General features: G+C 39.2%; 1 protein-coding gene across 4 annotated transcripts in view; it reads right to left on the reverse strand.

Annotated features, from left to right (window-relative positions):
- Positions 1-1037: 1037 nt before the first annotated feature.
- Positions 1038-14399, reverse strand: part of LOC143887739 (putative aldo-keto reductase 1) — a 47055-nt gene continuing 33693 nt past the window's right edge. The window contains exons 5-6 of one of the 4 annotated variants that reach the window (XR_013254356.1): positions 4661-5494; positions 1038-1348 (exon numbers count right to left, since the gene is read on the reverse strand). Coding sequence is in view for 3 of the 4 variants with exons in the window: in XM_077391905.1 (XP_077248020.1) it covers positions 1288-1348 (61 nt within the window). In the remaining variant the exon portion in view is untranslated. Of the gene's footprint in view, positions 1349-1530; positions 1617-4660; positions 5495-14399 lie in introns of all 4 variants that reach the window. The other 3 variants (XM_077391907.1, XM_077391908.1, XM_077391905.1) reach the window with 3 other exon arrangements.

Consider the following 14399-nt stretch of genomic DNA (forward strand, 5'->3'; position numbering starts at 1 on the left):
ACCATTGGGCTTACATCAAGAATGAAAACAGCTTCCTTAAAGTCTTAGGAGCAACAGGGATTATGTTTTTCTTGTACCTTATTCATGTTAAAGCATGAAATGTACTTTTTTCCTTAGTGGACTTTGTAGGTTTTTTTTTCAACTTTTTTTGGAATGTACTTCTTTTATGGGATTTGGTCTTGTCCTTTATTGTTGTATCCATGTTGATATTTGGTCACATAAATTTAATTAGCTAGCCATTCCCACCGCATAGTTGGTCTCACCACCGCAAAAGGTGCAAAATGGATTGCATTTGGAAATTTTACTTTACTTTTTCATTTTGCCTTGATAAATGCAATGCACTGGGCTAAACATTGTTTTTGAACGACCATTGTTTGCTAAGGACACTAGAACCGTACAACTTGTACCCACAAATTTGGTCGATGATCAATGGCTCAGATTGATGATGACACAAAGCATTAAAAATAGAAACTTAGATATTAATGAAATCTTGGCTATTTATTAATCCATGAAAAACTGGGTTGTCGTCCCATCCTGAGCATAAGATGAAAGACAACAAAAATCAACGTTCGTTATTATTCTTTTTGGGTGGAATCCTAAGCGGATATGATGATATAAACAAGCCAAAAGTGGGGCTCAATATATTTCTTTTATGGGATATTTTATACGGTGTGTGGGCGAAGATGCCAGTATTTTTCAAATAGTACAGGAGGCCCACTTCCTAGGATGATCCAAACTACTCATTTGGGGCTCACTAGAGGCATCCCTTGTGAGTACTACTAGGCTACTACCCATTGTAAGATTCTAAATGGACTATAAAGGAGTGGAACATACCAAACTAAAGGGGGTGTAAATATCAGATAGGAATTCTAGAAAAGGGGGTGTAAATATCATTTCAATTCAATGTGTATGAACTTGTTGAAATGGGGCCTGTTCGTTTTCATTTTTTGGTGGCTGTGGGCCTCTCTGGATAAACATAATTAAATACAGGGTAAGTACCCACTTTATAGTCTTAATATGGCATCATGGTGTTGCCATCAGGAAAGTCGGGATTTTCTAATTGCATTCCAAATTTGTCTTATAAAGAGTCATAATGTATCAATAAAACAAGAGCAATGCCACAATGGCCCCAAAAAATTGCTATAAACAGGACAACGTGAGAGAAAACAGAAAAAATTGCCACAATGGACCCAAAACATTTCCGTGAGCATCTCAGCTCATTTCATAGAGCATCTCAGAATTGTCCACCACAGGTAAATTCAGATCGGAAGCATTGGTGTCTTCATGTCAGATTTCCTGCCTCATCTCTTTTAATTGTTTACCTGCCTCATCCACCAGGTTCCTCCATCTGGATCATCAAAAAAAAATTGATAAGAACTGTTGCCAATCATAATCTAAAATAAATAAGGAATGAAAATGGGCTACTCATGTGAACTATTAATGTAAACGGAGTAATTAGTTATGCTCAGAAAGTAACAAATTAAAAATGGTTCAAATAAATACATGAGATAGATCATAGTTTATACGTACTCCTCCTATGCCTCTTCTTCTTCCTCTTCCTCTTCCTCTTCATCTTCCTCTACGCCACCTTCCTCTTTGTGCTTTCTTTTAGGCTTCTATTAGCATTCACCATAACAGAATTAATATATAAACATTAACAAATATCACTCCATGTACACATACAAATGAATAAATAGGCAAGAAAACAAACCTGGTCTTTATTTTTACATGTCGACTTATAATGTCCTTTTCCGCCACAGGATTTGCACGTCCGTTTCTTTGGTTGGGATATAGATGTCTCTAAGCTAGATTTCAAGTGTGTTGGATTCTTTGGACGTCCCTTGGTCTTCGCAACTAGTGGGTCTCGAATTGTGATTTCAGGTATTTGACTCACGCCAAAGTTTGAATATACTTCGCTACCAACGATTGGTATCTCACTAGCCTCCAATGTAACTTCCTTTTCTTTCTGCTTTTGTTCTTCTTCAGCGAAAAGAAGATCACAAAATTCAGTCATCCTGTTGAAAACTTTCTCATCTCTTCCGGGTCCATCAACCAGTCGTTGCCATCTTGAGATTAGGCACCACCTTTGAAACGGATTCACGCTACTACCCACTTGTGGCCTTGTAGATATTGTACCCCCTACTTGATACATTGCCTGAATACACCATCTCCTCAACGTGTAATGGTCGGGGACCTTCTTCAATTGTTTCGTATCCATACACGCAGTGGAGGTTAAAAACACAGTGTCCCCACGTTGTTTTGATGATCCAAAGCATTCATTTGATGGGCCCTGACATAGATAGGATGTGCTTAAAAAATCATCTCCATAGGATCATCCTAACCCTTCGATTTATGGAGGTTAAAATGGACGCGTATAAACTCCACAAATCTGTCCATTTTTAACCTCCACAAATCAAAGGTTTAGGATGATCCTATGTAGCTGATTTTTTGGGCACACCCGATCTATGCCAGGGCCTATCCAATGAATGTTTTGGATTATCCAAATAATGTGGGCACACTGTGTTTTTTGGTCGACGAACTAGAGAAGCTTCTCTAGTCGACGGACTAGAAAAACTTTCCTCATATATATATATATATATATATATATATACACACACACACACACACATATGTATTTGTGTGTGTGTGTGAGCGCGCCTGTGTGGATTTTGTCACTTTGTCACTAATTTGTAAAACGAGGATAGAACCTTGATTCTTTTTGTTGGGGTCCTTTTTGTTGTGATTTTAGTGGAAAAGTGGATGAAACAAGGAAGGGTTCTTATATTCATGGAAGAAATAAAGAACTTGCCTCTGCTCAATCTTCATCCCCTCCTATACCATCATTTGGTTTTGGGCTTTCTTACTCTCCTCATAGCTATATAGGTGCGAGCAACTCTTTTGAGCAGTGGCCATTTACGTGGCTTTGTAGGAAAGCAAATTGTAAAAGGGAGCAACATAGAAGAAATTTATTGATGGATGAGGAAGAAGAGAGAGATGCCGTGAAATGTGTTTTTGGTGGGCGAGGAAGAAAAGCGAGTTTAAGTTTTTAAAGGATAAATCTTTAATTTGAAAACTAAAAGTAAACGGTGACTGACGGAAGATAGTATTGGGGATGTTATAGAAATTATTTTTCAAAATTCAAACTTCTTGGGAAATAGATGATTCTTAATGATTAAATAGAAAATATTTTCCACAGTAGGGACTAATTGGTAAAAAAATCCTATATATATATATATATATATATATATATATATATATATATATATATATATATATATAGGAATTATATATATAGCAGAGCAGAAAAGCCTTATTTTTGTTCCTTTTTTTTTGGTAAAATCCGTTGTTTTGACGTGTGAATTTTCACGCCTTTTTTGATAACCGACACCAGATCTAAATCTCTCTCTCTCTCTCTCTCTCTCTCTCTCTCTCTCTCTCTCTAAATAGCTCAAAATGGCATATCTGAATCTAAAGAACAAGAAATTCTAATCGCAATGTATTGCCTAAAAATTTCATTAATACCTACTGATATGAAAAATAGAAAACCAAACAGCACGAAGAACAGAAAGACAGACACCCTAGAAAGCTATTAAAAACTGAACATGAGTTTTCCAATAGCAATAATTGCACATGATTGGAGACCAGATGTTAAGATACTAAATTCTGGGCCCACTTGCAGTCCTTCAGGCTCGATTGCTGATATTGAGTTTGTTAATTTTAGCTTGTTTAAATGAGGAGGAAAGATCCTTTCTGTTATCTCATTTTTTCTAGGTTTCTATTTTTACAACTAGTTTCTTTGTTAGAGTAGGATTCATAGTCTTGCTTGGGAGAGCGTAATCCTGTAATTTTTAATCGTGAAGAGTACAAAAAATCATCTTTCTTTTTTAGCAAGGACCATTAAAATTTAGTTTTCTGTTACGAACCTAAATGGGTTCGTAACGTTCGTAACGGATTTGATCTTCTCAGAGGGAAGATCAGCCTCTTGACCCACTTCGAGGGAAGGGTCGTTCCTCCTTTATGTGCAAAAACACAAATTTGGGGATAAATTTCCTCATTCCTCAAAAAAAAGACTACGTACTAGTTATTTGTAGAAAATCCCTAATCTAGATAATCCTTATCTTTAAGACTCCTACACATCACGAACAACTAGAAAGAAAATCCTACCAACTAATAAACCTAAACTAATTTATTCCAGCCCAAGTGGGTCCCATTTAGGCATGTAACATTTTCCAATTTTTCCTCCCTCTTAGTTTTTCGTTAAGATCCTCTCTTAGGCTAGGGTCTTAACACAAAACTCTGAAACCCCCCTTAAACAGAAATGAAAACAAACAAACAAACAAGAACACCTAGAACACACTGAAAATCTCGAAATCAAATATCCAAATCCAAAAGGAGTGAACTCTAATCAGAATCCACTGGACCTAAATTTAGAGATCACAAGCCCTAAAATAATAAAAACCATCAAATATACGAAAAGAGTGAACTTTACTCAGAATTCATTGGACCTAAATTTATAGACCACAAGCCCTAAAAAATAAGAACCATAGAATGTAAGAAAAAGAGTAAACTATAATAAGAATCCATCAAAACTATAAAAAAACCCTACCATGTACTAAAAAAAAGGAGAAAAATGAGAAAATGAGCATTGAAGAACACTTACTGAGAAATCGATGGCAGGGTGATCTGAGCTCCAAAAGATATCGTAATCCACGATGATGAAATTCCCAAAGATAGTGTCTCCCTCATAGAGCATGTATTCATAAACACACTCCATGTCGTTTACAGTCACTCAGAGAGCGGAAAGGGGCCAAACAAAGGTAAGAAGAAACCCTATAAATAAATAGAAGCTTCTTCTAGATCTCAAACTATGTTTTCTTTCCATGGATTGATTTCCCTCTCTCTTTCTGTTTTGCTTTCTTCTTCTTCTTCAAAGGTTTGGGAGGAAAGGGTTTCAACTCTCTTTTTGTTTTGCTTTCAGCCACATGAGGTGACTGATGCAGGACAATACCTAGAATAGGGAAAATCCTACACTCCAATGGGATGATGGGTTTAGGAAACTCTTAGGCTTACTTAGGAAACAAAATAACACAGAAATTAACAAAGTATGGGCTGATTTGACTCTCTAATTTCTACGGGCAGCACTAAGACTTAACAAAGTATGGGCTGATTTGACTCTCTAGTTCAGATTAACGACAAAAAATAGTTTGATGCTGTTATGCAAAGGCTGGAATCAAAGGGTAATTAATTAGGGATTTGGAAGAGTTTAAAGCAATGGATCTTCAGTATTTGGTTGAAAATTTGATTCCAACTAGGGTTCTTCAAGTTACCGATTGAGATCATACGAACAAAGAAATGAATTTGAATCTAGGGTTTCCAATTAGTTGGGCAAAGAAGGCACACGCAGTTTGGGTTTTGATCTTACCTGTGATGCTATAGATCTGAGATGTGAGAAGAGAAGAACTAGAAGAGGAGAGAAGGGTCGGCTCCAAGCCACCTGTAGAGAAAGAGAGAAGAGTTCCATCACAATATGCAATTTTCGATAATTGTATTCTATTCCCAAAAGTAGCGTCCAACATTTCATAAAAAGAGTTCACATGTGAATATTCCCAATGCTAAGTGGGGCCACACGGCTTTAGATAATTACTTAATCACTAAGTAATTGGTTTCCTAATCGATTACAACTCTGATATAAGCAATTACCATCTAATAATAGTAAAAAAATAATGTGCAACTAATGAAATAAAGCAGTAAAAAAATGTCCAACTCATGGTGGTAACGTGGGCCAAGCTAATATCAATGATCACGATCATCTCCATCATCAGCTGTACGGATCGCGGATATCCGTTGGCTCTTTCGACGCCTATTGACCTTGAATCCACAAAAATGGTCGATGCCCCCATCATTTCTCCCCGGCTTGGAAAGATTCACCTCCGGTGAATAAAGCTGCTCGTACTGTTCCCACAATCATGGATTAAGCTCCTGAAGCTCGTCGACGGTAATCCAAGAATCATCGCTCTGTGGTCGTCCTCGCCATCAAACTAGGAACTTTCTGACTCCACCAGTATGAGTGGAGATAATCTTCCCATCCAATATGTCTTCTACTACCTCTTTTCTTTTCTCAAATATGGGCAAAGGTGGGGTAGAAGAGGGTAACATTGGGATGGGTGGTGATGAAACAAATTTGAAAATTTGAATGGCAGAAAAGGGGTCATGGTATGGGGCAAGGTCTTCAACATTGAACGTACTACTAATTCCCATATCAGATGGAAGATCTAAGACGTAGGCATTAGCACTAGTCCTTTTAATTATTTTAAAAGGTCCTGCACCACGAGCATGTAGTTTGTGAACTACGCGCTTACCATAGCGTTCTGGCCTAATCCTTACCATTACCATGTCACCTTCTTGGAATTCCTGTAACCTGCGATGTACATCTGCATAAGATTTATATGTTTCATTGTTAATTATAATCTTCCTTCTTATTTCTGCATGTAAGTCTCGAATATGCTGTGCAAAGGACTCGGCGGACTTAGAAACTCTAGAACTCGCACTAGCTACAGCAGGAATAAGGTCAACTGGTTTCCTAAGAGAATAGCCTGTGATGATCTGAAAAGGAGAAAGACCTGTACAACGGTTCACAGAACTATTATAGGCAAATTCAGCTTGAGGAAGGACTCGATCCCAGAAATGTGGTCACCAATTAGACATCTAAGGAGATTTCCTAGACTTCTATTATTGACCTCTGTCTGACCATCTGTTTGTGGGTGGTACGCACTAGAAAACTTCAATTCAGTTCCCAACATTTTCCACAGGGTTCTCCAGAAGTGACTGGTGAACTTAACATCACGATCAAACACAATTGTCTTTGGGAGACCATGGTGTTTCACAACCTCGGAGAAAAATATCCGAGCAATAGCAAAAGCATCAGAAGTTTTAGAACATGGAATAAAATGGGCCATTTTCGAGAACCTGTCTACCACTACAAATATTGAATCATGTCTCCTTTGAGTTCTCGAAAGGCCTAAAACAAAATCCATACTCACATCCTCCCATGGGGCATATGGTACTGGCAATGGAGTATATAATCCCGTGTTCTGCTTATGCATCTTGGTTGTCTGACAAGTTCGACAATGGCTAATAATCATAGCAACATCTTTTTTAATCCAGGCCAATAGAACCTATCTTCAACCAATGATATGGTCTTATCTAGACCAAAGTGTCCTGGGTTCCTCCAGCATGTAATTCCCAAACCATAAAATTTCTTAAGGACGTACGTGGTTGTGGACCCCGATCCCGAGGATGGTGACGAGGGACGTGAGATCCCCGTCAATCCTCTGAGATCTCCACAACGTGAAGGAGAGCTCTACCAAGGAACTCTTGAAATGAATGCCACTCTCATAGCATAACACGAGTGGCGATATAAAAAGAGTAAGATACCTCTCGATTCGGGAACAAGTCCAGATTTGAGACGTACTTAAATAAACTCAGAGTCGTCATCCATGGATACGCCATGGAACCAAAAATAAATGCTCTGTTTGCAATGGATAACAGAGATACAAAAGGTCCGTGCCTGGTGACGAATGGAGAAGGTCCGAAGAGCACCCCCAATTCGCCCGAGTGCGAACACCTGGTCTCTTATGCCATTTATTTATTAACTTTGAAGAGTTTTGGGTGAAAATCATGTGAAATGGGAATGAATATCCCCGAGGAAAACGTCTACCTAAACATGCATGACCTGGGGATAATAAGCACATACAAAATAAATAAAATAAGTGTGCCACCTAAGCATTGCTAGGTTATAAGTGTCATGCTTAATTGGTGTCTAAGTTCTGATAGGCAAACACATGCATGCTACAGCTAAAGGTATAAGGTCTGCACATGATGAGAAATCTAAAACTAGCAGTTAATTAGGAAACAGATTAAGATACAGTAAATGAAATAAAGAATAAACAAAAATACAGGCAGATAAATGAATAAGCGTGTGAGAAAGCCAAGAAATGAACACACGCTATCATGATCCTATGCAAAAACCATCATCAATATACAAACCACAAGCCCTAAAGTGCTAACAACAGAACCTAAGACTCTAATGCTTAAGCCCAAGTCTTTAGATGATCTGATGTTCATCCAAAGAAGCCTACGTATCCCCGCCTCCACTAGAATCAAGGCAACGTAGTTCTTCGCACCTATTCTAAGCTATGATGCCTAAGAGATTTAGACCTCTATCCTAGACCCGACTTAAAAGACCAGACTAGTTATTAAAGCTTCTTATGCGATTATTTAAATTACAGTGGACTGTGGATTTTAGGACACCCTATATGCCCAAACTAAATGCAGGTTAGCCTTAAGCTAATGCGGGTGGTTCCTACAACCTATGTGTAACCAGGCTGTGTGTCCTAAGGAAAATAATAGGATCAGTAACGCATCCTAGACCTAGTCATCAGTCGGCGATGTGAATCGCCAACTGACCGGACGGAGGCGCTCTTAGCTAGGACAAACTCATACCTCTAACACAAACACACTACAAGCACACAACAAATCAAGGACAAACACCTAACTCTAGAATAAACTCCTAACTCTAGAGGAATAGCTTTTTGAAAACAAGATTTTAAAGTTGTTTATTCAAAAAAAGATTTAAAATGCTATTTACAAAAGTTTGGCTGGACTTGGGATGAAGATCTCAAGCTGCACTATGTACCTCGTGGAAGAGGATCAAGCCAACATAGTTCGGAAAAAAACTTTCCTAACTACCACTCGTAAAACTCAACACTTTTCAAATGTTTTTAGATGTTTTAAATTTTTATTTTGAAGTGTTTTTATATTTTTGGTGTTTTAAAACGAATGCATTAACAGCCTTTCAGCTAAAGGGGATCCGATAGAAGAGCCTCTATACCCACTATATCACGATAGGGTATTAAAGAGGGAAACATGATCCCTAAAGCCTAGGGGGAAAGAAACAAACGAGGAAACTAAAATTCCGATACGAGTAAACAATCTCAAAGAGATGACCAAAAGCTGACGAGACTTAGCCAGTCTCCAAAGGAGAGGATATCTAACCTATGGAGTAAAATCCCCAAACAAATGACAGATGAAAAGCTTCTAACCCTAAGGGCAGACTTCTAACCAATGACGCTAAAAAGGGTACTGACAAGACAAATGATGTCTAACAACTCTGTAAGAGGGGGCGAATAAGTCAAAGACCGCTAATAACGCTACCAAGAAAGAGGTAAAAAATGAGTCAAAGACTCGCTAGAAGAAATGGATTGTTCTAATACGAGGCTAGGTAAGCCTCTTAAAGGGAAGACTCTCTAAATGAGACAATGCATGTCTCCAAAAAGTGGGAACTACCACTATGAGACTAAAGTAGTCTCCTAAAAGTGGGGGCTCTAGATGACTCTTTCATTGCTCTTGCAATGATAAGGGTTTAAAAAAAAATGATTAAAAACATCTAAGAGACTGGGCAAGCTTACTAAACAAAAGAGGGGAGTGCTACAATAGCCAAGCGAGTCCCCCTGAAGATGGGCTCGGGCTAACGCCTTTATCGTTGACAAGGGAATCTAATATTTAAAAGGAATATCTAAAAGACTTAGAAAGTCTCCTAAATAAAAGAGGGGGACGCTACTAGGACTAAGCAAGTCCCCTAAGGATGGGCTTGGGCTAGCGCCTTCATCGCCCGCACATTCTCTTTCTTAGCACAAATAGAATGCTCCTTGGAATAATAGGCTCAAACATCGCTATATGATTTGTACATCCTCTGGGTTATCCACCTTGATATCACATAAAGTAGGAAAATCGCCTCGTCCAGAACTTAAAGACGGCTCTATTTTCACTTCTGTAACTTCGGATTTTACAGAGCCGGGCACTTCAATTTGCTGGCATACTTCGGGTTGTGACTCCACCAAAGAATGCGGTTGATTTATTGAAGGAATTGATACCAGAGAAATTTCACTTTTGGGTTCACGGTAGGGGGGAGGATGCTCTATCTTAGTTCGCTTCACTGAGGATCGCATATCATCATTAGTTCCAACATTTTTCCACGATCCTTTTACTGAAATAGTTTCCAATGGAGGACGAATTTGTATCTTATGGCGTGATGCAATAAGATAACTAATAGGAACACAGACAAGACAATTTGTCAACTAGCAATTCCGATGATACTCAAGCAATGTCTTGGAATTAGAACAGCAAGGATACTGACAATGATCTACATTACATCCTTCCATATGTATCACCGACCCCCGAGTTTTCATCAATGAGGTTCTCGGCATTTTCCTACAGGATAAAGCATCTGCGAGCATGTTATAAGAAAAACTGCCACCTTCGTTGACCAAGAAGTTGTCACTCCCTGTATAAAATTTCTAGGCTCACAAGCCACCCTACTGTAAGCTTGGAGCACTACAGCACCTTTTGAAGCAAAGAGATGGGGTCTCTAACCTTCATCCTGCCCTATAATTCTCTCATGGAACTCATCCTTGACCTGGTGCTCAATAGTGGGCGAGTCCGGCATATGGGACATCTCTTGAAGTGGAAGAGGATGTCATTGACCTTATTTTTGGTAAGAAAAAGGGTAGATAAAAGTACAAGCACAGGACATTTTGACACAATATCCACCTTTGACTTCCTCGAGCAAGATAGAATTCAATACATGTTCTACATTTTTGAGCCCGAGACTAATGAAAATGACCAACATATTCATATATATCTCTTAAAGAATATATACCATTAATCAATGTGACCGAACCCATGCTCCCCAAAACTGAAATTGTAAAATAAGTATAAACAAAAATGAATAGGGGTTGAGTTACAAACGGCATGGGCTGAACCTGTGCTGAAACAGGGGCAGCAACATGGACTAGTATTGTGCTGAAACAGGGGGTAGCAACATAGACTAGTATTGTGCCAAAACATGGACAGCAACATGGACTAGTATTGTGCTGAAACAGGGGGCAGCAACATGGACTAGTATTGCGCCAAAACATGGGCAGCAACATGGACTAGTATTGTGCTGAAAAATGCATAAAACCGGTGCTGACTTGTGCTTAAAAATGTGCATAAAGCAGGGACTGACTTGTGCTTAAAAATGTGCATAAAGCAGGGACTGACTTGTGCTTAAAAATGTACATAACGCAGGGGCTGACTTGTGGACAGAATTGTGCTTAACAATGTGCATAAAACCGGGTCTGACTTGTGTTTGGAAATGTGCATAGAGCGGGGGCTGACTCATGGACAAAATTGTGCTTAACAATGTGCATAAAACATGGGCTGACTTGTGTTTGAAAATGTGCATAAAGCGGGGGCTGACTCATTGACAGAATTGTGCTTAACAATGTGCATAAAACAGGGGCTGACTCATAGACAGAATTGTGCTTAACAATGTGCATAAAACAGGGGCTGACTCATGGATAGAATTGTGCCAAAACTGGTCTGAATTGTGGACAGAATTTGTACCAAAACTGAGATGAATTGAATAACAAAAGGGATGGCATGATATTACTTGCATAGTGAGGAAGCATATCATAACTAGTGAAGGTAAGATCATCTTGAGGTAACACTAGTGAAAATAAAATCATTCGCACCAATGCGAACTCAAAGAGCAATGCTAACATTGTTGCACGATAGTTAGTAACATCACTAATTAAATATGAATTCTCTTGACAAACCCAAAATATCATAAATGGGAATTTTGACAAAATGATGAACATAAAGGAAGCCCAAATCTGTTAAGAAGCTGCATAGGCCAAAATCTATGCGCCAAAGATAGACCGGTGTAAACTTTAAATTTGAGCAAATTCAGTGACCAACACAAAAAAAAATTGACAAAACCTATACCATGGTGAATTGATAATGACAAAGTCATCTCCAAGTAAAATTTAGTTGCTTTTACCAGGATATTTTCTCAAACCACAATAAGACATGCCAATACCTAATCATGTGAATGCTTCATAATCAAAAGAAAAAACACTACATAAAAAAAGGCCTCTTCCCTAACAGCCAAGCTGATTTAACATTCAGAGATTCTCATGCTCTCATTGATTTTGGGAGGTACCAACGATAAGACAGCAGATTACCAACATATTTATTGCCATTTATCAAGTTATGAAGATATCAAAAGAGAGTAGTATAACCTGATTTGAAGGCATTATAAAAACTGGATGGTGCTAATCAAGATGAAAATAAGACAAACAGATTTGGTATCAACACTAACATTGCTGTATTGATAATAAAAACAAGCAGATTGCATGCCGTTATCAAGACAGTAAGATCAACACCAAATTACTGTGAAAACAAGTAATATTGGATTACCTTGATTAGGAGAGATTATCGAGATTTGCAAGGAATGTCCGATCCAATGATTTTTGGTTGGAAAAATAAATGCTTACATTAGCAAGCAAAATGGCGATTGGAGGGACCAAGATGAGAGTCGCCAAGATCGACATCGAATTGCCGGATTCCGGCGTATAGCGAATTGCCGAAAGATGTAGCGGCAACGGAGACAAAAGAAATAGATGTGGTGGCTAATGATGAGAGTTTCTAGAGAAGATGGAGGAAGTGATGATTCTAAAGGGAAAGAAGGCAGGGCCTATTTTTGTGGAGGGATTAGGGTCCGGTGAAGGTGGCGATGGGTTTGAATGGATGGCATAGGTGGAGATAATGGGGTTTTGAGGGAGGATATGAGGGAAATGAGGGAAATCAGGCTATGATGGTGGCTGAAATGAAGATGATGAAATTGGGGTTGAAAATGGGTTTTGGAAGTGAAGAGAAGGTGAAGGTGGAAGGAGATGAAGATAAGAGGGAGGAGGTAGTGATCTTGCTGGTGATGGTGGGGGCGAAGTGGATGGGTTTGGGGAAAAATGGTGGTGGGGGTCAGATTCAATGGGGTTTTGGCCGGATTCCGGCGAGATGCCCGAAGAAGATGGAGTTGGATTTGCAGAAGAAAATTAGGGTCAAGAGCTTGTTGGGTCGAGGAAGATGGTGGAGGTGGATGATGGGGTTGGAGATGATCGACGGCAATGATGGGGCTGCAAATCCCTCCAATTTTTCCCCAGTCAAATGAAGAAGAAGACCCCTTTTTTTCTTTTTTTTCTTTTGATCTCTCCCTCATGCCTCTCTCTGATTTTTTGCAAATCCAAAGGGGTAGAGGTGGCGGCCGGAAAAAATGGTGGTTGGTCGGATTCCGACTGGTGGCTTGCTCCCTTCTTTCTTTCTCTCTCTCTATCTCTCTCTCTCTCTGTTTTTCTCCTCTCTCTCTCTGTTGGTATTTTTGTTTTCAACAGAATTCCTTGCTTCTCACGAAAATGGGTTGGATCTATTGATTGGAGTGGTGGCTGGTCGGATTTGGTTTTGGAATTTGGAGAAGATGGCCAGAAAATGGGGGGTAGATGAGGGTGAAAGAAAAAGGAAATGATGGTGAGGGTTTGGTGGTGTAGAAATGGGATGGTGATGGAGAGAGAAATGGCCGGAGAAAGGAGGGTTACTGGCCGGAGAAAGGAGGTGGGGTATGTTGCAGAGATGGGGTGGAAATAGGGAGAGGATGAGATGGATTTCAAGGGTTTAATGGCTTGGATCTATGATTTGAGAGAAGAAGAGAAAACTGAAGAAGAAGAAGATGGAGATGGCGGTTTTGATTGGTGGTGGTAGTCGGAGCTCTGGCTTGCCGGCCGAAGGAGATGATCGGAGATGGAGAAGAATAACCAAAAATCTCCCTCTCATTTTCTTTCTTTCTCTCTCTCTCTCTCTCTCTCTGCAAATGAGGCCTCCTCCCAAAACCCTAACCGATTGGGTTTTTAAGGGGGAAAATGATAAATTCACATCCCCCCTTATTACCAGGACAGCCCACTCTAGTGTAATTTAGACAATTTCTAAACTACAGGGGGTGGTCCAAATAGAAAACGAGGGAAAAATATTTTGTGAAAAATATCTCTTCGAAAATTAATCTCAACCTTCCAAATCCCCTTTATGAATGAAGGGCTGAGATCACAAACCCAAAAAGTATCTAAGAAGCTTCCAAGGAAGCTTCTTAAGATGCCCACTAACTAATCCTAGTCTTAAGCCCTTATTAACTCAAAATTAGGGCCTAGTGGTAGCCTGGGAAAGAAGAAATGAATCTTTTTATCTTTCCAATCAAATAACAAATATGAACATTAACATTGGCACACACCCACTACAATGAATTCACCCCCCTCTTTTTATACGAAAAGATAAACTTGCACCCCCTCTTCTTTCTTACACAAACCCCTTTTTCTTATTTATTTCACTGTAAATTCTTCCAATGGGACCACCCTCTAAGCGGGATAAATCACTCTCCTATTGCACTACACCATATATACACTACCTCTCAATTTACGCTCGTTTACCAGGCAAATACCGATGGATTTCAACGAAATTTTGCGGACACATTATTG

Source organism: Tasmannia lanceolata, unplaced genomic scaffold, assembly GCF_043159265.1.
Source record: "Tasmannia lanceolata isolate RefF3 unplaced genomic scaffold, GAP_Taslan_0.1 ptg000012l, whole genome shotgun sequence".
Taxonomy (NCBI): domain Eukaryota; kingdom Viridiplantae; phylum Streptophyta; class Magnoliopsida; order Canellales; family Winteraceae; genus Tasmannia; species Tasmannia lanceolata.